General features: G+C 42.6%; 2 protein-coding genes across 4 annotated transcripts; both read left to right on the forward strand.

Annotated features, from left to right (window-relative positions):
- The first annotated feature begins 1,179 nt into the window (after positions 1-1,179).
- On the forward strand, positions 1,180-13,908 carry PGD (phosphogluconate dehydrogenase). The gene is made up of 13 exons (XM_030017438.2): positions 1,180-1,311; positions 2,415-2,490; positions 2,937-3,116; positions 3,255-3,320; positions 4,452-4,570; positions 6,002-6,071; positions 6,455-6,589; positions 7,321-7,510; positions 10,112-10,242; positions 10,758-10,891; positions 11,247-11,346; positions 12,886-13,008; positions 13,595-13,908. The coding sequence occupies exons 1-13, from the start codon at positions 1,304-1,306 to the stop codon at positions 13,712-13,714; spliced, it is 1,452 nt and encodes a 483-aa protein (XP_029873298.1). The 5' UTR covers positions 1,180-1,303; the 3' UTR covers positions 13,715-13,908.
- Positions 13,909-14,007: 99 nt separating this feature from the next.
- On the forward strand, positions 14,008-19,239 carry LOC115342709 (centromere protein S). 3 transcript variants are annotated; one of them, XM_030017443.2, is made up of 5 exons: positions 14,008-14,119; positions 15,179-15,326; positions 15,969-16,092; positions 17,139-17,205; positions 18,815-19,239. In XM_030017443.2, the coding sequence occupies exons 2-5, from the start codon at positions 15,230-15,232 to the stop codon at positions 18,965-18,967; spliced, it is 441 nt and encodes a 146-aa protein (XP_029873303.1). In that variant the 5' UTR covers positions 14,008-14,119; positions 15,179-15,229; the 3' UTR covers positions 18,968-19,239. The 3 variants fall into 3 exon arrangements, with proteins under 3 accessions (XP_029873303.1, XP_040980410.1, XP_029873304.1); XM_030017444.2 differs by lacking the exons at positions 14,008-14,119; positions 15,179-15,326 and adding exons at positions 15,333-15,678; positions 16,471-16,504; XM_041124476.1 differs by lacking the exon at positions 14,008-14,119 and having other exon boundaries at positions 14,128-15,326.
- The last annotated feature ends 3,552 nt before the right edge of the window (positions 19,240-22,791 follow it).

Raw genomic sequence — 22,791 nt, forward strand, 5'->3', positions numbered from 1 at the left:
AAAAATGACAGGAAGTGTGTGAAATCAAACCACCAAAACATAACAGCAAAGTATAAGGTACCAGCTCTGCGGACAAAGATGTGTCAGGGAATCCCCGTGAGTTGTTCTCATCTTGGTCTGGAAGTGGGAAGTTCTTTGTAGCTTTTAAAAGTCATGGTGAGGAAACTGGACACGGCATTCCCAAAGCTTTTACGTCCTACAAAAATGGGGCACCGCTTGCTGTCAAACACCTCTCGTAACTGTAAAACAGCTGCATGATGGCAAAATACTTCAATCAGGCTGCTGGCTGGATCTGTTCTTTATCTGAAAAGCTACTACGGGTGTCTTGCTGGCTTCTTGCTGCTGTTGCCAATTCCTTTTTTTTTTCCCAGTTAGGCACTTCAGTAACCTGTTAACATTTTCTAGTTGCTCGGTAGACAGTTTATTTAATACTTCAGAGAAGCTGCTATCTGTTTTACTGCTTTCAGGTTCATTCACTCCCAATGCCCTCCCCAAAAAAAAGGTGAACAAAAACTGTGATGGGTCAGTTTGCTGCCAGTCTTCATGTTTACAATGTGCCTTCAATAGAAAGTAAACATGCTTAAAATGTAGGTGCGTCTCGACGATGCATCTGACTGTCATGGAGCGAAGGTAGGGAACTAGCTTTCTTCTCTTACACCTCATTTTAATCTCGATGCTGACGGATGGGCAGGTTTCTTGGGTTTTCTTTTGCCCGAATTCTAGGACGCCTCAAAGACAAACTGATATCCGAGGTGGTGACTGCAGCCTAGGGAGGTGTTTCAACAGCTTTATTTTAAGGCAACGAATACTCGGTAATTAAAGGAGAGAAAAGACACGCCATGCGCGCTGCCCGCCGGCTGGAGGCCGACTCCCTCCCGCAGCGGGCGGTGCGGCCTGGCGCGGCGCTGGCCTTCGGGGACACCTCTGGCCTAGCCGGCGGCGTCGGAGCGTTAACCCCCGAAGGACAGCACCGCTACCGACCGGGGAACCCGTTCGGGTGTTGGGGGACGACGACACCTTCCCTCACTTGCTGCCCCTGCCCCGTTTTTGGGCAACGGCGTGGCAACCCAGAGCGCCGGGTCCGTGCGGGAGACGCGGTTTTTCGCCCGCCCGCTTCCCCTTTAAGGGGGCGAGGCGCCGCAACCATCGGCCCATGGGCGGGTGGGCGGGACTCGCGGCAAGAACCAATGGGGCGCGCTCCGCCGCGCCCCGCCCGCGCAGCTGAGGGCCGAGCGGGCGCGCGCCGCAGGCCGAGCCCTGAGAGACGACGCCGCCGCCGCCCGTTCCCCTCAGCGCCGCCGCGATGGCTGAGTGAGTGCGGGCGGGCGGGGGGGGCCGTCTCTCCGTCGGCGGGGTCTCGGCACGGCTGCCTTTGGGGGTGGGGGCAGCGCTGAAACCGGCTCGTGGTGGTGTGAGAGGCGGGCGGGGTGCCCCCCGCTCACGGGAAAGGCCTCAGAGACCGTTGGCGGGGGGGGGGGGGGTGTGGGAAGCCGGCAGTGTGCCCCCGGCGGGCTGAGGGGGAGGCGGGAGTCTTTTCTAGCCTCTCGCCTCCGCCGGGTGGTTTTCTGCAAAACCGAGTTTTTCGGCGGGCTGGTTTGGGGGAGGCGGGTGATCCCGTGCGGTCCCCGTTTGGCCGGTTCGGCGGTGTGTCCGGGAGGGAGGAGGGGATGGGGCCGCCGAGGGCGGGTTGGATTTTCACCGTTAGAGGTTCTGCGGCGGCTGAGGGACCGCCAAGGAGAATAAGGCAGTTGACGGAGAGGCTTTTTGACAAAATCTGGGAGCGATCCGTTTTGGAGTCATGGCCGTGAAGCAGGAAACTTGTTCCTGAGCCGAGGAACAGAAGTAGGCAGGTTGGGTTTCTCTACACGCACACCTCTTGCAAGCTGAACTCGGCAGCCTCTAGCAGAATATCCTCTTTTTTTCCCTCTTTTTCTTTGCTTGCCTCAAATCCGAGATAGTTTACATTGCAGAAACAAAAATATAGTGTGGTGTTCAGACGTGATGTTCTAGTGCAGCATCTGTTAAATATGGAGCTGCGGCAGAGCTGGATCCATCAGTGATGTATTGGAGGCACTCACTTTACTCCCTGCCTCCTAGTGCAATGTTTCGCATAGCTTACTTTTTTTTACTCATCTGGTTGTGCCTTGGTACTTGGGAAGAAATTTTGGTGACTTGAAACATGCTATATCTTGGTCTCCACTCTGCCTGCTGGACTAACTGGGAGCCACAAGGATCTCTTGCTGTAAGAGCCTACAGAATCAGTTCAGAGCATGTGCTACAGCTCTCTTCTAACATTTGTTATAAAGGGATGGGCTAGCCTAGCGGTTGGCAAGATCAGAACAGAGGGTATGGATGCTAGTGCTAGATCACTCCAAATGAGACTTACCTGGCATTTTTGTTCTTCCACATTCCAGGGCTGACATTGCTTTGATTGGACTGGCTGTGATGGGTCAAAACCTTATTTTGAACATGAACGACCATGGCTTCGTGGTAAGCAAAGGAAAATGTTGTTCAGAAAGGCTGACTTACTAGCACTTGGGATGGGAGCTGAGCATTTTGTGTTGTGTGGTTTTGTTTTGGGTTTTTTTCCCATTTGATGGTCTAATGGGTGTTGTTTTCTCTTTTTAGTTATAAACTAGGCTGCCCTTTGTCCTGTTTCCAGAGAAAAACAGCAGTGCATGCCTGTACTCAGCTAGCCACCTGATGTGTTACTTATGTATGATTTTTCCCTGAAGTTTGCTTTGGGCTTGGCCATTAACCATAGGTTCCCAAGGCACTTGCAACGACATGCTGCAGGTTCATCCCAGCTCTGTGTCTTTAGGGAAGGTGGAAATGCGAGACCACGTGATGTTGAACCTTGCTTGTATAATTTGTAGTCTGACCTAAAGTTACTGTCTGTTAGCAGCTTTTATTAGCATATTTTCTTGCTCCCCCAGGTTTGTGCTTTTAACAGGACGGTTTCCAAAGTGGATGACTTTCTGGCCAATGAGGCCAAGGGAACCAAAGTGATTGGTGCTCACAGCCTGGAAGAGATGGTCTCTAAGTTAAAGAAGCCCCGTCGCATTATCTTGCTGGTGAAGGCTGGAAAAGCAGTGGATGACTTCATCAATAAATTGGTGAGGCAAACATTCCTTCTACCTGTGACTTCTTGCTCTCTTTTGGAGAAATTTTCTCTGGAAGATCTCAATTATTCATCATTAATGAGGTTTTGAATGCATGGAGAAAACCAAAATGCTGATTTTTTTTTTTGGCAGGTACCATTGTTGGAGACTGGAGACATAATAATTGATGGTGGGAATTCTGAGTATAGAGATACCACGGTAAGCCTGTTCTCTACCCAAAGCGGATGAATAAAATACACGTGATTCTTTCTCCTCTGATCATCAGAATAGTCAGTCAATAAGATGCCATCTCCCCTCTGCTCAGGGAAGGCCAAACTGAGTTATCTCTGCGAAACTAGATCACACAGCCTATTAAAAAGCAATTGTTATAGTAGTTAAGGACTGTTCTATAAGTATATTTTTATAAAAGTTGCCCATATCATCAAAGAATAATTTTTTTGACATCTTTTAAAGAGTGAAGGCCTTTAGAAAATTTCCTGTTACAATCTTAAAGAGTTTTCAGGGAAATTTGAAAATCTAAGGATATTTATGGATTTGTTGTTATATCTTAATCCTACACGACCACGGGAAGATCCAGGAAGAGAGAACTGCTGGTTTGGCTGTCTTGGTAATGAAAACAGCAGAGTAATTATCTGTTTTTCAAAAAAAAAAAAAAAAAAACCAAAAAGCCTGCTTGTGAGCAGGCTGTAACTCTAGAAGTTATGTTAGCATATCTGGGATGCTTGCATGAAAATACTGCATTCAGATCAGTACTTCTGAATCTTAGAAGGAGTGCTGGTATTAGTCTTTCTGCTTTGGCATCCTGATCTTGGATAAGTGTATTGGCCATGCCAGAGTAAAAAACAGATACTAAATGAGGATTAATACTTGGAGAGCTTGCAGGTCCCCTTAGGGATCTCAGCCTGTGCTTCTCTCCCAGTCAGAGGGAATTAGTTTCCCTTATAGTTGTCCATGCTTGCACCTTCACTCTGCAATGAACTCAGCAACTCCACCTTGGGCCTAATCTGCCTCCCCCACATCTTTGCACACAGCATGTATCACCTGACACTTAATTCTGAGCCTTTTCCAGCCTCAGTACTGCTCTTTTCTATCCAGTGCTTATAAGGACTTTGTTTTCTCAGCATATCTCTTTTGCAAGGATCCATGTCAAAGCAACAGGAAGTTTCCTAATGTTCATTTTGGTGTATGTACAAGTTTTCTCTAAAGTTGTCTTCTATTGTGTCCAAAGCAAAATTGAAAACCTAATTTTAGGTCTGAATTGCTAACCTTTCTTTGTAAGGCTCTGGCATTAAAAGAAATTAAATAATGCTGCTCTGCTCTTTGTTCCAGAGACGTTGTAAGGAACTACAGGAAAAGGGCATCTTGTTTGTCGGAAGCGGTGTTAGTGGTGGAGAGGAGGGTGCCAGATACGGTCCTTCACTCATGCCAGGAGGAGCCAAAGAAGCCTGGTAAGCACGAGCTAGAATATTCTTCTTCAGAATGGTCTGCAACAATCATCTTCTATTCACGTTGAGAGCTGAGGGAGGGAAGGAGGCGGGCGTGGGTGTGGAGAGAACAAGATATGTTGCCATCCCACTTCCTCAAGGCTCAAGATTTCTCAGCCTAGCTGGGGTCACGGGGCAGTGCTGAGCTTTCTCGGCAAGCAGAACAAAGGCAGGTTTTTCTTCCAGGAATTCACAGGCAAAGTAGTACCTACAGAAATCTGAAGGGAGAAATGCGTACCAGGGGTAAAAAGAATTTGGCTTAAATTTTTAAAAAGTTCTGTTCTTGATTATGGTTTTTCTTTTAGGGGCCAACATGCTTGGAAAACTGTTAACCATGAAACAGGCAGCCGCAAACATCCCTGCAATGACACACATTATAAAAGGAGGCTTCAGTACATGTTTGTACTGACTATTGAATACATTAATTTTTTTGCAAGTTTTTGCCATGCTGTCTTGCTGTTTTGTATTCATGTTAGTGTAAAGGACTGTACATCAGTGTTCATATTAGACTTTATCCCTGGTTGCTCATTCTCTCTGTCAATGTACACAGAAAATGCGTGTCCGGGCTTTACCTGAGCCTTGGAATCTCTTAAGTCCCTGTCCGTTTGCATTGGCATTTCATACCAATATCAGCCTGTTCAAATTTGACGGCACAAAGCCACAAACAACATAACAGTAATCTGCTGTGTGACCATCTTTTTGCCATAAACAGCTCAGTAAAGACAACTTCTATGTGCCACCCTGACCTGAACTTTGTCCCCCAGCTCTTTCACAGCACCTGCAGCCCATGTGCCAGCCATGCTCCTTTCCCAGTGGTCACTTTAGGTTGCTCCAAACTTGGCATTCTGTAATGCTGTCCTGTTGGCTAAGCAATGTACTACACCTGGGGAGCCTGGCAATGACAGAAGCTCCTAATTACTGCAGTAATGCAGATAACTATATCCTGACTTGCATTCATGGAGTTTCTTCCTGCCAGATCACTCTGGATTTTTCTTGTGGCTATAGAACAGAATGGGATTTTGTTTCGGCTCTGCCACTGATCCTCTCTCGAGTGTGAGACTGTATCATAACCTGCCTCTATTTCCCCATTTCTAAAATGGAGAAGATAATATTTGGACTCCTTTAGGTACATTAAGTTTGTCTGCACGGTGCTGTAAGCATGACATGGGTTGTCCCCATTTCTTGCAAACAGTGTCTAGTTCTGGGAAAAACATGCATTTTATTGGACATTTCTGTGTGCTGGGTCGTCAGCCTGCCAGGATGCCCTCATCCCAAGGTGCCTTTTGGCAGGTTGCAGAAGGATGCATCATACCGAAGTTTTGTTTTTTTTTTTTTTTTTCTTGTGGTATTTGTGTCCTCTGCCTATCTGCTGAGGCGTATTATTTCTCCCCACAGGCCCCACATCAAGACCATATTTCAAAGCATTGCTGCTAAAGTGGGATCTGGGGAACCTTGTTGTGACTGGGTAAATATTTACTTGATACTGACCTTAACTTGTGGTTAGATCCATGCTTAGGTAGTTTGGTTGCTGAAGCTCATGCATGTTTGTCCTTAATAAAACCAGCAACATTAGTGGGTTGATTTTCTGGCTGACTGCATTCAATTCAAATCTACCATCTCTGATAACTTATCCCATACAATGGAAAGACAAAGTTTTATGGCTGGGTCATGTGCTGGGGGAGCTAAATGGATCTGTGACCCACAGTGTTTTCAGCTTTCAGTTTTCAAGCACTGGGCTTGCTTCCTTTCTTCCTTCCTTTAGGCAGAAGGAAAGCTATAGGCAGGTATTAAACACTGGAAGTGGTGACAGCACTGTTGCTGATGGCGTTTTTTGATGTTTCCTGACAGGTAGGAGATGAGGGTGCTGGACACTTTGTGAAGATGGTGCACAATGGGATTGAATATGGAGACATGCAGCTGATCTGTGAGGCCTATCACCTGATGAAAGATGTGGTGGGCATGGAGCATGATGAGATGTCAAAGGTAATCTGTAGTTTTTAGCGTCTTGCCTTCTTGAGCCACGGTGGCTGGCTGCTGTTGATGGAGGCAGCTGGGCTTGGGTAAAGCTGCTGTATGTACATGAAGTTAATTTTTCTGATATGCCTTCTGCCAAGGGCAGTGCACAATATTCCTGAGCTTCAAATGAGGTAGGGAGCAGCGAGCACGTACGCCTGAATTTTTATAGAAGTTGTCTGAATTCTCCCATTCTGCAGTTGATTTCTCCCCAGGAAGCACCTTCTTCTGTAGAGATAGAAATTATAAAAAAGGTAGTAAAACACTGAGCATTATAATCAAGCAGGCAAATCTTGCAAAGACCTTATTGAAGCAAGTCAGTACGTATGATGTGTCTTGAAAGGGTAGTTCTGTTTCCAGCCGTCAGTGCCTATGATGACAGGCAACAGGATGGGCTATGCCTCTGCCTTCCCAGTTGGAGATGGGTGCTCTGCAGCTCTGAGTCTGGGCTGTGGTCCTTCCAGTGCAGGGCTCCTGCACAATGGCTTTTCAGCAGCGCTGAAATAATTGGTAGATGTGGCAGGGTACCAATAACCAGTAACTGAGATGGTATGACCCGCTTCTGCATGTATACATATATGGATGTGTATGTATACATATATCAATAAATCAGTCGATACGTATAGTAGATACATAGTAAATCAGTGTGTGTGTATATATATGTGTGTGTATATACATATACACTTTTTCTCCTTTTCCAGGTATTTCAGGAATGGAATAAGACAGAGCTGGACTCTTTCCTGATTGAAATCACAGCCAATATTCTCAAATTCAAGGACAGCGATGGCAAATACCTCCTCCCAAAGATCAAGGACAGCGCAGGACAAAAAGGCACAGGAAAGTGGACAGCCATTTCAGCCCTGGAATATGGAGTCCCTGTCACACTCATAGGTAACTGGTTCTTCGATCTGACCTCGTCTTTTCTACCTGCATGTATCACATCACAGTAAGGAGCATGGTAACAGGGAATCTCAGAAATGAGCCCACACTAGGGCTTGGCTCACAGAAGAGGCTCTTCTAGGTGTAGCTGTTGCAGTCTTTCTGCCCTTGAGAGCTCTTACTGTTTTTCTTTGTGGGGCTTGTTTTTACCTGGTTTCTCAAATGTCGGTAGTACTGTTACCATGCCTTTGTCCATGGTATCTTCGCAGTGCTGGTGATGACTCAGTGACAGGTGAACGTAAGTGCAGTGCTAGACGTGTCATGCTAGATTGATGCAATGTTCCTCTCAGTAATCCTCCACCTTATCTGCTACTCCAAATCCCATCATAGCCTTAAAAATGTTAAAAAAAAAAAAAAAAAAAAAAAAAAGGTGGGGGCAGGACACCCTCAAAACCTTGTTGATTGACCACTGCTTGATAAGTATTTAGACTTCTCTGAAGACATAGGTAGATATCTGAAAAATAATTCTTAAGTCTTCCATTTCTGTGTTTCAGTATGACTTACCTAACCCAGCATTAGTGTGACTAAACAGGAACACGGGGGCCAGACTGTATTACGGGTTGAGGAGCACAGACCGATTTTTTTTGAGAATAGCAGCAGACTGCTACCCTGTGATGGTGGCTGCTGTTTTTCCACCACAAAGGTTGATTGAGATGTTTCTTTATATACTCTGGACTGCTGCTGTTTTTTGTTTTGTGGCTAATAAGGCTGCTGATCCAAAGCCAAACTAGGGTGATGGAAATATATTTTGTTATTGCTTTGAATTATATCCCTAAAGTGTGAGAATTTACCTGTTCACCTACATATATCTAACAGTCTTGTTACCTACCCTTTTATCTAACCTGGCCTCTGAATTGAATTGTGACGCAGGAGTTGTAATACATCTGTAACACATTTAGAGTGTTCTCTTACCACAGGTCCAGTGTAGCCTTTCTTGTTGACTAAATAAGATGACTCAACAGGTTCTTTGCCCTCAGATTGGCTTTAATTTTCATGCTTTCTCTACCTCTTTTTCCTTTCCCTTGGCTCGTCAACTCCTGTTGTATTAGAAGCTATTAAAAACTGTAGTAGGCTGAAAGAGAGTAACTGCAGCGGTAGCTATCAGAGAGACATGGCTGCATTCCAATAACCTATTTTTACAAAACAAGTTACTACAGCTATAGTCTTTCAGTTCTAGGCTTGAAACAGTGTTTCTCGCTTGTGCTGTTAATATTCTCCTGTTTGGGGTTCTTGCAAAGATCAAGGGTGGAGGAGACACTCCCTAGTCCTCTGCAGTACCAGGGGAACATTGTTAGGTAATGATGAGTAGATAGGGAAGTATGTGCAATAGCCTTTGTACAAACATGGCCGTTCATAGGGCAGTTGCTGTGTGTGTGGTTTCACTGCATAAGCATGATGTGCAGAGTTCTGTTTGTAAAAGCAGAGTCATGCTACTCCTGCTTTTTCCTGATTTCCGCCCCCCCGCCCCCTTCTCCTCCCCAGTGTAGAAGGAAGTTTTTGCATAAATGAAGGGGAGCCAGTTCTGATTTTGATGTGATCTGTTAATCCTACTGCAGAGAGGTTCCAGAATCTTGTGAAAACATTATTCATTCATCTTTTGTTGTTGTCTTGTTTGTTTGGTTTTGATTTTTTATGGGGGGGGGGGGGGGTGGGGTGTTGTAATTCACGACTCACTCAAAAGGTAGAAGAAAAGTTCAGTATGAAGACTGTAATAAACCTGATTGCTTTTCTTCTATCAGACTCTGGAAAGGAAGCTTTTTTTTTTTTTTTTTTTTCCCATTTAACAATACTATCTTCAATTGCAAATAAGTACAACTTAAAACAGCATGATTAGGAATTGACTGAGCCAGATCAAGAGATTGTCATTCAGGCTTTCTCTTTAGGTGCTGAAGATACTGCTTGGCCCTGGCGAATGACATTTAGTAACCTGCTTAGTGATGTTATAAAACTTTCTTACGGGCTTCTGAATACTAGTGTTATGGGTCTAGTAGATTTGTAGAACTTACTTCCTTTTATAAGTGAACCTGCTCATTTATTCTTGATTTTAATTGCTCTTACTTTGCATGTGTGTATTTCAGAGCACATCTAGTTAATGTGAATTGGCATTTATGCAACAGCTTTTTATCTTCAAAGCATGATAACAATAATTAGTGAAGTCTTCAGCCTTGGCCTGTCCCCAGACTGCAGGGCAACACTGTCTGTCTTTTAAAGATAGGAAGTGATTTAAAACTAAATTCTTAAAACTAAGAGCTGGTGAAGGTTCCTGAGGATAAATTTTCATGCAGATGACTTGCGGCTTATTTTTTTTCTTCATCATTTGAAAGCTATATCAGTCAATATTTACCCAGTCGTTATGCTGACTGGCAGTTTTGTTCCCCAGTAATGCTGTTGAAATAATTAATTTGTACACCTCTCATCCCATGTGACTGTTTCAGTATGTATGTGGCTCATTATTCAGTGGCGCTCTCACTGTGTGCTTGAGGACAAGTATCTCAGACCTTAACAGTAATGCTGAACTTTCTAATTATCTCCCCTTTCCTACCATACTTAAAGGTGAAGCTGTGTTTGCACGGTGCCTGTCTTCCCTCAAGGATGAGAGAGTACAGGCCAGTAAGCTGCTGGATGGGCCTAAAATGACTCAGTTCAGTGGGAACAAGAAAGCTTTTCTGGAGGACATACGCAAGGTGAGTCATTGTGCTTGCCAGAGTGCTGTATTAAAGCTGCATATCAAAGCAGGTTTTGGATGCTGTAAACCCTGGTGAGGAGTTTTTGTGTTTCCATTTCATGACAAGTGGTTCCTGCTTTCAGCCATCCCACTGTGCGTTGTCTAGTGGTGTCCACAAAGCACAGTGTGACCAATGTCTTTCCTGACCAAAGAATAGTCCTGAAGGAATTCAAGTCTAAGCCACAGTGGGCAGTGACAACTACCTGGGGTGCAGAAGTCATAATTTATGCACAGGAGCTTACTTTTTCACCCTTCAACACTCCTGTCTTTGTAAGGGGGATAATAACTCTTGATCTCTCTCTGTGGAAACCAAACTTTCCAACAATTAGAAAGGATATTTGGGTTCTCATATAGCTGGAATGTGGCTTCTCTACTAATCCCTAATGAGATGTGGACTAAACAGAGCATGTAGACTGTGAAGTTAATCATTCAACTTTGTGGGACTTCACTTGGATTGTGAATTTGTTTTTTTAGGCCCTGTATGCTTCCAAGATTATTTCATATGCTCAAGGCTTCATGCTGCTGAGACAAGCAGCCAAAGAATTTGGCTGGACACTGAATTATGGTGGCATTGCACTAATGTGGAGGGGAGGCTGCATCATCAGAAGGTAATTAAGATGAGGAGGTAACTTAGTTGCTGAGGGCAGAAGAGCAGGCTATTTAGTTTATGGGGTGCTAGACTGACAAGCCTAGAGATTTTCTTGGAAAATCCATGGAGTTAATCTGCTGATAAGATACTGAGAAGCTGTTTCTGTAGACGGCACTAAAGGTTACCAGATGAAGCCAATTCTGTGGTGGTTTGGCTACTGCAGATTTTCTTCGGTCTTCGTTTTGTTTGCATCTTTCTCAATGTTTGGAATCTGAGTTTGCCTGAGTCAAATTTTGGCACTTGTAAGTTTGGGATTCTGTACCTTTGTTGGAAGCTGTGAAATTTTATTCCTGGTTTACATGTGTTCTGCCTAGTGTGTTCCTGGGAAAAATCAAAGATGCTTTTGATCGAAACCCTGAGCTCCAGAATTTGCTGTTGGATGATTTCTTTAAGACAGCTGTTGAAAACTGTCAGGTGAGTTTCCAAGGAAGGAAGAGCATAAAAAACCCAATAGTTTACAGTCTGAACTTCTTCAGTTTCTTCCCCAGGAATTACCTTCACAAGTAAATTTAGACTAAAAAAATTAAAAGGTAGAGAATTCAGCATCCTTAATCCCAAAGATCTCTAACCAATCCTTAAGCTCCTTGGGACTGTGTATGTGTATCTGTATGCACATAATGTATGGGTGTAGGAATTCATCATCTATGGCTTCAAGGTACCCTTCTTTAGTAGAACGTATCAGTCTTATAGGATCAGGACAGGAAAAAAACTACATAGTTGGAGCTGGTTGAAATTGAACAAGAAAGTTACTGTGATGAGGTAGGCTATACTGAGGTCCAAATTAGAATTTTGTCAGCCACCAGGGTTAGCAACCTGTCCTTGAAAAAATGCCTACAAATGCCTCTTTGCCTCTATTTCATCAGAAAATTGGAGAATGTTAGTTCTAAATGACAGGAAAAAAAGGGGGTTCCATCACTGAAGCACTGCTTTATAAATCAGCGTCCAGATACATCAAGCAATGAACCGAGGTCTCATGTGATGTTGCAAGATATATTTGTACTGTCAACCTAAAGATAACACAGGAGCAAACAAACGTATAGTCCTTGTTGTGTCATGGTTCTTCTCTTTGATACTAGCCAAGCTACTATTAGAAAATTAAGGTTTCCATTTTACTGTTACAGAAGAGTCTTAGGCAGAAATCTCGCAATTCAGAAGAACTGTGATGTGAGGAAAAAAATGTCTAGCCTGTGTGAACATTCTCATCACTGCCCTGCATCTTGCGCCTACTGTGCACTTGGATTTCAGTTGTACAGAGTATAAAGCTCTGTTCTGTTACCATTGTTTGCGGTAGCACCAAAATAACAGTGTTCAGACCTGCCATTCATTAGACCTAGGTCTGTCCAAACAGCGTCCTGATTTGGATGGAGTTGACAGGCAGCGCTAAAACCAGATTATCTGACCAACAAAGAAGTTATGTATTATCATTAATAATTCTTTTAACTGAAGCTGAATATTCCATGCAGGTTACTAAATCACATGTACAGTTGAAATGAGGATTATCCACATGTCTGTCTGAAATATTGTGCTGACCTTTTATGCCTTTGGGCAGGCTTTGTACTGTGCTTGATTAGAGGTCCTGGAAGTGCCTCAGTGTTTGCTCAGTATGTTCCCCGCTGTGTTGATGCTTTTGGGATGCACTGATTATGTTTATGTGAAAGAACATCATCCTTGCTTGCGGCCGTGGTTTGATTGCATGTGCAGTATATGTCTGCACTTTTATTGTCCCATTTGTTAACTCTATCTTACTTACCATTATTTTGGATCAACCTTGTTTATGTAAAATCAGGAATCTGCTGCTGCATTTGCTCAGACTTGGTCATTAGATTTCATGTAATGTGAAACAGTACATGCTATTGTACTAGAATAGTTCATAGGCCTGCACATAGCTCTGAGTGAGCACTGCTTATTTTCTTTCTTTCCCGCCCACCCCCCGCCTCCCTTACTCTTTTCCAGGACTCCTGGCGACGTGTAATCAGTACTGGAGTACAGATTGGTATCCCTATGCCCTGCTTCACTACAGCACTTTCATTTTATGATGGATACAGGCATGAAATATTACCAGCTAACCTGATTCAGGTAGGTGCCTGAAATAGTGTAGCAGACCTTCTAGCTACTGAAATATCATCATGTTGTTATTTAAATACTGGCCTAAAGGCCATGATGGCAATATGTCCTAATCACTCCAACACTGTAAAGATTAAGGCATAGATTGCCTAATACAACTCTGTTAAACCTGAAATTCACAGCAGTAAAATACTATGAGATGTCTGGATAAAGAACACCAGAGATATTGGTATTACAGTGCCCAGCATGTGTTAGTATTCCATCTGTGAACCAAGGGTAATGATATCTTTGAATCAAAATTCTTTATAAAGAAGTAAGTATCTTTGAGCCTAAGGATGTATGTAAGTACTTGTTTTTTAGATTAGTACCTAGTAGAAATAATATACTTGTCTTTCTACAGAACTCTTAATTACTAAATGTTAGTAAATGTTTCATTGCAGTGATTTTGCTAATAATGAGAAAATAAGTTTGAATGTTATAATATTGGAGTCAAATCTTATTTCTAGTATTCCTATAGTCAAGTATCAGTAGGTACAACTTCTAGTACTCATAAGACTCTGATATTCATTTGTCTATTTTGTGTGTGTTCTTATTCTAGGCTCAGCGTGATTACTTTGGTGCACATACGTATGAATTATTATCGAAGCCAGGTGTATTTATCCATACTAACTGGACAGGCCATGGAGGAAATGTGTCCTCTTCTGCCTACAATGTCTAATGGAAGTATTTCCTCTTGAAGCCAAGATACTGTAGATCTCAGATATTCCTCCTAGGATACCACTTTTTACTGTACTGTGCTAGAACTTGTGTTGGGACACTTTTGTAATAATTTGTGGGTATATTTCATATATATATATATCTCAATATATATATATCATATAAAAAAGCTAAATAAATTTGCTTATAAAGGTATTGAGGTGTTTTCTTTCCACTGCTGCTGGCCAAAACTGGCTAAAATGTCTTTGTGTGGTATTTAATAGAATACATTTTAAAATGATATTTCTGTTGTATTATAGTGCATAAACTCATAGGGATCAAGATAGAGATGACTGCATTTCAATAATTGCTAAAGTGGAGAATGGCAGACAGTCAGCACAGTAAAGCTACACAAGATTCCAGGGAGGTAAAGGCATTTTTTGGTTGCCATTGTTTATTTCTAACAGGCAGTAGGTTCTTAAAGATTAATTCCTGGGTGTTCACCTGCACACAGTCTTTCACACTGTGAGCTGTTTGCTTTCTATGAAAGGGTGAAGGGTGGGATGGCTCATGGAGAAACTTGAATGCAGGTCATGGGTGTCAAGACTGATACTTCTGTCACCAAGCCATTCTCCCTCCAACTGTTGTTCCCAGTTTTAAGCTCTGGCATAAACTGTTGGCTTAGCTGTGTGCTTGCACTCTTTTCCCCAAATCTCCTGGCTTCTTTGCCTCCTCTTCCCATGAGGCAATTAAAAATACCTGCAGTAGCATGCAAAGTTGGCCATGTTTGATATCCTCTTCCTGCAGTCCCACTGCCAGTCATCTTCAGGACTTCAGAAAATTCACCTGTGTGCCTGTACCTTTTTTTTTTTTCTCCTCAGAACCTCTCAAGTTTTAAATTTTGTGCTGTGCACCGATTGTTATATTTTTTGCTCCATTTATCTCTGCTAAGACAGTTAGCTACTTAGTTGAATATCTGTATAATTAGCAAAAGATTACTTTGCATTTAAAGCAACTTTTCTGCAGATTATGTGGTAAGATTTAGGAATCCTATAAAATAAATGTGTGACAAATTGCAGGCAATAGTGATAACGGGAGGGTCACAAACATTTTAGTAGTCAGTTTGCCCCAGCATTTGTGGTTTAGGTTCTCCAGCAGGAGAATTGTATTAGAAACTACCGCAGTGAACAGTAGGAGCAGTTTTGCCAGTTTGTTGTGTGCATAGGCGTTGTGTTTTGGAGGAAAATGAAATACTCCCGCCGATCTATTTTAGTGCTTAGTACGATAGTAGCGCTGAGAGAAATATCTACTGTCTGGAATCCCGCTGTGCTGAAACGTGACGGCTGCTCGGTCGGAGTGAGCGGTGTGTGCCTCACGGGGGTGACCGGGAGCAGTGTGTTCTGTCACCTCATTTGAACTGAACCGTTTAGGGGGAAGGGAAGGGATGGGGGCATCACCTGATGTTGCTTTACATCTCTCTTACTAGCTCACCTCGCCCGGACACACGCATTAACTCCCGATCGAGGGACGATCTTTCATGGTGGGTCCAGAACCCTCACGTAAGGTGTTCGAACAGGACGGGTGCTGTCATCACCGCTTAAAACCAGATCGTGCCCACGTCAGCAGCTTCAAGGGTAACGTGCAAAGCCTCCTGCACACCGCGTCCCGGCCGGCCGTCCCTACGGCGGGACTTGATTTCCCTCTCCTTCAAACACCCCTCTTCAGCAACGAGGCGGGAGCGGGGGGGGCGGCTGTTTCCTCGGCCCGTCCCGGGGAGGGCTGGGGTCTCCCTCGCAGCGGCCCCTTTCCCGCAGCACCCGGACGACCGCCCGCTGCGGAGGTAACGGCGCCGCCCCGGGCTGCGCGGGGCGGGGGCGTCCGAGATGGCGGCGGCGCAGCCCCGCCCCGCCGCGCTGGGCGGGAAACCCAGCTGAGGGCAGCGCCATGGAGGCGGCGGGCGGCGAGGAGAGGGTCCTTCTCACCCAGGTACCACGGCGCTGGCGTCCTCTCCTCCTCCCCGGGCCCACAGCCCCGGCCCCGCTCCTACCGTGCCGGAGCTGGCCCCCAGGGCCGCTGGGGGAGGGCCCGGCCGGGACAAGATGGAGCCGTGGTGGGGGGTGTGGGGCAGAGAGTGGTAAATGTGGTGCTGCGAGGCGTGCTGGGGTCCGTAAACGGTCGTTTATGTTGCGTCCTTTTAAGTAGTCTTGATGGTTTACGCAAAAGCTGGTATATCAGTGTGCAGAGAGCTGACCTGTTACTGCTTTGGATCCTTTCAGAGGCTGAAGGCTGCGGTTCACTACACGGTTGGCTGCCTGTGTCAGGATGTTGCAGAAAACAAAGAGGTGCAATTCAGCAAACAAACCATTGCAGCTATTTCAGAGATCACCTTCAGGCAGTGCGGTACGGAAGTTTGCATATTATCTATTTGTTCAAGACCACTTGCTGGAGAAACGATGCTTTAACCCCACCCCCCCACCCCCCCCCCAGCACTGGAACTAGGTATCACCGGTGCATTGTTTCTTGCATTACATTTTTTAAAGTACAAGAAATAGTGATTTTGGTTTTCAGACCTGGAAAAAGCATTTAAATGTATGTGGAAATATTGTGTGGGCCTCCTGCCTGTGCAAGAGTGGCACGTAATAACAAGTTATGGTCGCTTCTCATAACTAACTTGGATAATTTGCAGTTACGCTTTGTAACAGCTAGAACTGCGTTACGTATCTCTTCCTACTCAGAGTTAGCATTTTAAAATACGTGGTGTCTTTGTGTTTTCTCCAGAGAACTTTGCAAAAGACCTCGAAATGTTTGCAAGGTAGGTACTGGAACACTTGATTGTTACAAAGGCTTTCTTTTTTTATGTTCAGCTCCAATAACTAGGTAATCTTTAAAATACATCTTGTAATTAAAGTTTTAAAGGGCTCTATTGGCTGATTAAATAGTGGCTGTGAAGTTAGGAAATAGATACTCCCCTGTTGGTTCTTCCTGATCTTGGAAGTTCATTTATGTGGTACAAGTGATTCTTTAGATTAATGACTACATACAATTGTCAAATGTGTTGATACATAGCAGTACTGGATGGTTTGGGAGTGACAGATGCTTACTAGCATGCCTGTGTTTCATCTGGTTGCTCCAAGGAGGTAAGGGAATGTTTAAAGGTGTCAGAACTTAACACAGTGACCTACTGGCAAGTAAGAGGGAACGGAACAGTGGTGCTTGAAGTTCTGGTTGCTGAATTCTACTGTTTTTACGCAGGAAGTGTGGGCATTTAGATGTACACATACAAACTTGTAAAATAGGCTTTTGTGTATTATAGTTGGAAAAGATAAGCATGTTTGGTTTACTGGGTCCCTGTTAAGCCCTTTTAGCTAGTGTTCTGAATTAGATGCTGTATGGCCTGTTACCAATGTTGGCAAACACATTAAGGGGTATTTTTTAATTTTACGCAGGCATGCAAAACGAAGCACAGTCACTACAGAGGATGTGAAGCTTTTGGCTAGAAGGAGCAATTCTTTGGTGAGATTCCCTGTATTTTCTGTCTTGCAACATTCTTAAGCCAACTGGTTAATTCCTAAGAGCATTTGATTGAAGGCTATAGATGATGAAGCAACTGTTGGCTTAAGCAATTTCACTGGCTTATAGATGATGGATGGGCACAATCCAGTGATTTTTTTAAATTTTTCTCTCATTTTGCTTCATGACACTATGCCTCTCTGTGGGAACACAGATCTGATTGCAATTCAAGCAGCAATGTTCTGGTTGCAACAGGACTGCTGAGGTTCCAAGTACAAAAGTGCGATAAACAGACACATTATAGCATTGTCAGTCTTGGAAATAAATCACTTGTTTTTTTTCCCTGATGTTGTGTTCCTTTGCTTTAGCTTAAGGTCAGGAATAGCTTGAGTCCACCTTGCAGTACTAAGTCTCCTAACATTAATATAGGGATGATTCACGTTATTGTATTCTCTTATGTGCTGATCTGTATGATGTTCAGTGGACTTAAATTCACTAATTGTTACGACATACCTGTAAATGCTTCCATGAAGAAGAATACTTCCAATACTAATTTTAATTTTATGTGAGGGGACTTTTTCCTTCCATCTGTGATTTGAAATAGGCAACACGAACTTGCCTGAGAAGGCATAGTAAATGTTGGAGCTGAATTTTGTGTTCCTAACTATCGTGTGCTGTTTATGTTAAGTGGGTGCAGAGAAATCTTCCAGTATCTCTGTACTGTCGTGATTTAACCCCAGCCAGCAACTAAGCACCACGCCGCCACTCACTCACTTCTTTCCCACCCAGCGGGATAGGGGAGAGAATCGGGGAAAAAAAAAAGTAAAACTCATGGGTTGAGATAAGAACAGTTGAATATGACAGAAAAGAAAAAAAAAATGATGATAATAATAACAGTAATAAAATGACAATAATAAAAGAATTGGAATGCACAATGCAATTGCTCACCACTTGCTGACCGATGTCCAGTTCGTTCCTGAGCAGTGATTCCCCCCCTGGCCAACTCCCCCCCAGTGTATATACTGGGCATGACATCACATGGTATGGAATATCCCTTCGGCCAGTTTGGGTCAGCTGTCCTGGCTGTGTCCCCTCCCAACTTCTTGTGCCCCTCCAGTCTTCTTGCTGGCTGGGCATGAGAAGCTGAAAAATCCTTGACTTAGTATAAACACCACTTAGCAACAACTGAAAGCACCAGTGTGTTATCAACATTCTTCTCATACTGAATCCAAAACATAAGACAATACCAGCTACTAGAAAGAAAATGAACTCTATCCCAGCCGAAACCAGGACATGTACTCAGATTGTATCTCAACAGTTACTCAGAGTTGTAGTTTGCCAATGTTGCCGTCTTGGTTGTAGAGATGGATGTAACATACATTTATAAATCCTAGTCTTGCCAGGGCATTTCAGTATCTGAGGATATCCAGCTTAGACTGAGGGCTTCATGCAAGAATTAAAACTAGTTGATGTTTGTCAGCCTTTTTGGAGTGTCTGTCATCTTTTTTGTAGTAAGAATTTGCCTTGTTAATTTCTCTTAAACATTTATCTGTAATTTATCATGAATAAATGCAGTTCCTCAGTAGATGACTGATGAGTTTATTGTTCTCAGCTGAAGTATATCACCCAGAAGAGTGACGAGCTCACATCAAGTAACATGGAACAAAAGGAGAAGAAGAAAAAGAAGTCCAGTGCAGCTAAGGGAGGGAGAACTTCTGGGGAACAAGTGACTGTGACTGAAAGTGAAGATTCCAACATGGCATGATTTACCTTTCAAGTAATGTCTCTGGTCATTCTTCTCTTATTGTCCTAGAGGAACCAATGTTAGTCTCTTAGAGATTCCTCTTGCACGTTAGCAACACTAATGAAGCTTTGGGTTTTTAAGTGAACACAATTAGTTGGATTTTTTTGTTCCAGAAATGAAAGGTCTGTCAGAATTTAGTAAAGCTTACAGCCAAAATGCCTTAATTGCTCACAAAAAGCTATGTTTACTGTTATTAAAAAGAAAATTCTTTAAATAAAGAGTTTAAAGCAGAACATTCTCACTGACCATAATACCTCAGTATGTGCAACTCCCTCCATGCTGCAACTTAGTTTCTCCAGTAATTGTTTGACTCCCTCCTTGTTTCCATTTTTGATACTTTTGCTTAGGTATTTTGAATATATTTGTTTTAATAGCATTATCTCTCACTTGTTGTCTTAACAATTAAAACATGTTTGGTGTCATTTTTCACCTGTGATACTGCTGGTGTACAATCTTCACTTTCAGTAAGTTGCATTACATTTCTAATTTTACTATAGTAATATGGCTCCGGAGTGGTGGTCAGGAATGTATCACTATTGCCCTCTGCCGGACTGACAGAGACTTAGCAAATGCTGTTGATTCCAAAGAAGCAGATTTAAAGAGGTAAAGTATTAGATAGATATAGCCAAGTGAAATGAGAAGGCTGCTTAAGCTACTGCATGGGCAAACTTTATCAAGCAAGAATATGGTTGCCAAGGATAGTCAAAAATATGCAGCAAAAGAGGAAAGAATTGAAAACTGTTTCTCTTGCTCAGCCCTTAATTCATGAGACAAGCTCTTCCTCGAAGCCACTTGTCCCTTCCTAAAGGATACAGCTCAGGGCAATTCCCCAAAAACAAGTTTAAAATCATCTCATTTTAGTAAGACTCATACCTTAAATACTACCCCAAGATAAAGAACATACCAGAGGATGGAACATTTTTTATCACCCTTGAGAACTTCTCCTTGTTTAAAACCCTTCTCTTGAAAGAAGAGTGTACTTTCTGGACTAGAGTCACTCAGCTATACATGACATAATGGAAAAAGAGTAATGCTCTGGACTCCTTACATGTGCTCCCTTTTATTCTTGCTGTGTATTTGAGCTATTAAACAGTAGTGGATAGGGAAAAAAGCCATGCCTTTTGCAGGCTGTAGCTATCCAATATAGATCAAATAAAATCAAGTGCTACAATCAATGTAGAAGAAAATAGGAACGTCATGAATCCCTATCTCTGTGTAAAATACAGGAAATTTTACACAATGACCCTTCACCCTCCCCTTCCCCTATCCCAAACTGTTCCACTTTCAGGGATGAGATATCTTTTAGAAGAATTCTTCTACTGACTGATGTAGGCTAGGTGGGTAATAAACTAGCAATTCTGTACTCAACAGGAAATATGTCCTCTTGGCATACCAGTGCTTACATTACTCAGGTTTTCATATTGTGATGGGGGGGGTTGTGTTTGGTTTTTTGTTTGTTTTTTTTTTTATGCCACTATACATTAGTTGCTTTCTTGAGGTTCGTGAGGCTTTATTTACCTTAATGTACCCTGGTCATCAACCCAATCCCACAGAAGATGCAAAAAGTTTTTCTTGGTGCTTTAAGGGACAAATCATTAATGCAGCGTTGAAGACCATTAATTGGGGATACCCATTCATGGCAAATCTACTGCTGAAGAAGGAATCTGTTACAAGGTAGGTTTGACTAGAATGTATTAATGATAAAGACTTTCTCTCAAGGCTTTGACATTCTAGAATTTTTACCTGAAAAAAGCGTAATGGCGGCCACCCTAGGTTTTCACACATCTTCTGGCTATATTTTATAGCTTCCATACTGTATCCCTCCCTCTTGAACACCTATACAAAATCCATCCTCATGAATCATGGACAGGTCAGTCACCCTGTTCAAAAGTTAAAGCTTCTTAAATATTACAGGAATAAGATCAAGGAAATGCTAATTTTTACATAGTTAAAAGTGTCCGTGCAGCTTAAATAAGCTTAAGTGAGTCAAACATCATGTCTACAAAATGTAGATCTAATTTGGGGTTAAATTAGATTACAGAGCATGTTTTAGGTGGACAGTTTCTCCCAACTTGCATGGGGAAGATATGCAAAAAAATGACCAAGTACCTTTCGCTCTGATCCACTGTTTTGTCTCTAAGCGAGCAACTTTTGTAGGGGTCTTGTTATCAAGACATGTGCAGTTCTGCTTGATTTGCTTCTGTTGTTTATCCTATTCCTTTCTTGAGTAGAAAATTGATACTTATTTCACAAGACTCCTAGGCCTTTAGAAACATCAAGCATTTTGATAACATAGTAGCTATCTTGCAAGAGGAAGCCCTAGTGGATGTTTATTACACAGCCTACCTGATAATTTATTTTTTTTTTTAGGTCACTAAGCCCAACATGTCAGGAAGAGAAATATGTCTCAAAGTTTGTTAGCTCTGATGTTGTCTGTTGTCTTCAGCTAAAATTTTCTGTTACTTCCTTTCCAAATACACATGCATGTACACTACTGGTATACAGAAGGTGCTGGCATGTACACTACTGGTATACAGAAGGTGCTGGCCAATGGCTAAAGATTGTTTACTGAAAAGCTTTGTGATTATTTCCTGTGGAAATATTAGATCTGGCAGCAGCTCTTTGTTATCACCAACAGGAAATTCTAGCTATGAACTGACTTCCAAAATATCATGATCTAGAGATCTATAGTAAAGTCTACACTAAAAAAAACCAAACCCATTTTTACAGATAACTGTACTGTTAGGTTTAAAAATCTCATGGAGATGTTCTAGCAGTTTTCGCCTTTGTTTGATTGCACTATTGAAAGAGATCCAAGAAGCAATAGATAAACCTGACCCCTAAAAAAGGATTTTTAATAGAAATTACAGGATGATATGCAGCATTGAAGTCTTTTGGCCAGTAGTTAATTGCTTCTCCTTTTTCATGGAGACTTTTGAAGAATGTTGACTATAACAGAGCTTTAAAGAGAGTTAAGTATTATATACCTGCTTTTTTTGCAAACAATAGTCAATATTACTATTAAACTGCCAGCTCAACTTTAAAATAGAGTTTAACTGCAGCTCCCATCAGATCATGAAAATCTGACTTTTTTTTTCTATTAGAACAGAACAATTAAGACAAAAGTAACAATTTAAAACATACTATGGTAGGTCTAGTTGATAATTTGAATTCTGTAACATAAGAACTGCAACATTTAATAATTTACAGGCAGCTAAAGGGCTCTAACCTTGATAACAGAAAAGAGGAGAAAGCAGCAATGAAACCCCTCCAATTGTTTTTTTCCTTAAGGCTAGATTGGAAGGACCATCACTGCCTTCCTACAAGAAAGATCAGCATGGTCTCTGTGACTCCATCTCAGTGTTTGCCTGGAAGTAGGTGAGTTAAATATTACTAATACACATAGGATTGAAGTAATTATGCTGTCTGCTATTTTAAGTAGATGTGGAAAAGCCACAAGTAAAACCCTTTCCTCTTGTACAGCTTGAGGAGTAGAATTTCCATTGCCAAGTTGAGCGTGAAAAAAGCAAAAGCACTGCAGCTTTGAGTAAGACTGAAAAACTGGTTTATAATGGAGAGAGTAGTAGTCACAAGCTGAGACATAAGCTCACAGAAAAAGCTTGCTGACAGCTAGTCTACTCAATGCATGCTATTTCAATTGGTAGCCAGTGTAATTAGCTTTGAGTGCAATAGAACATGCTTCAAAAACTCTGTTGATGCACAGCCATATATGCTATTTCAGAAAGATTTGAACGTAAAAAGCTTGTAGTAAGTAGCTATTTAAA

This window comes from Aquila chrysaetos, chromosome 6 (genome assembly GCF_900496995.4).
Source record: "Aquila chrysaetos chrysaetos chromosome 6, bAquChr1.4, whole genome shotgun sequence".
Taxonomy (NCBI): Eukaryota; Metazoa; Chordata; class Aves; order Accipitriformes; family Accipitridae; genus Aquila; species Aquila chrysaetos.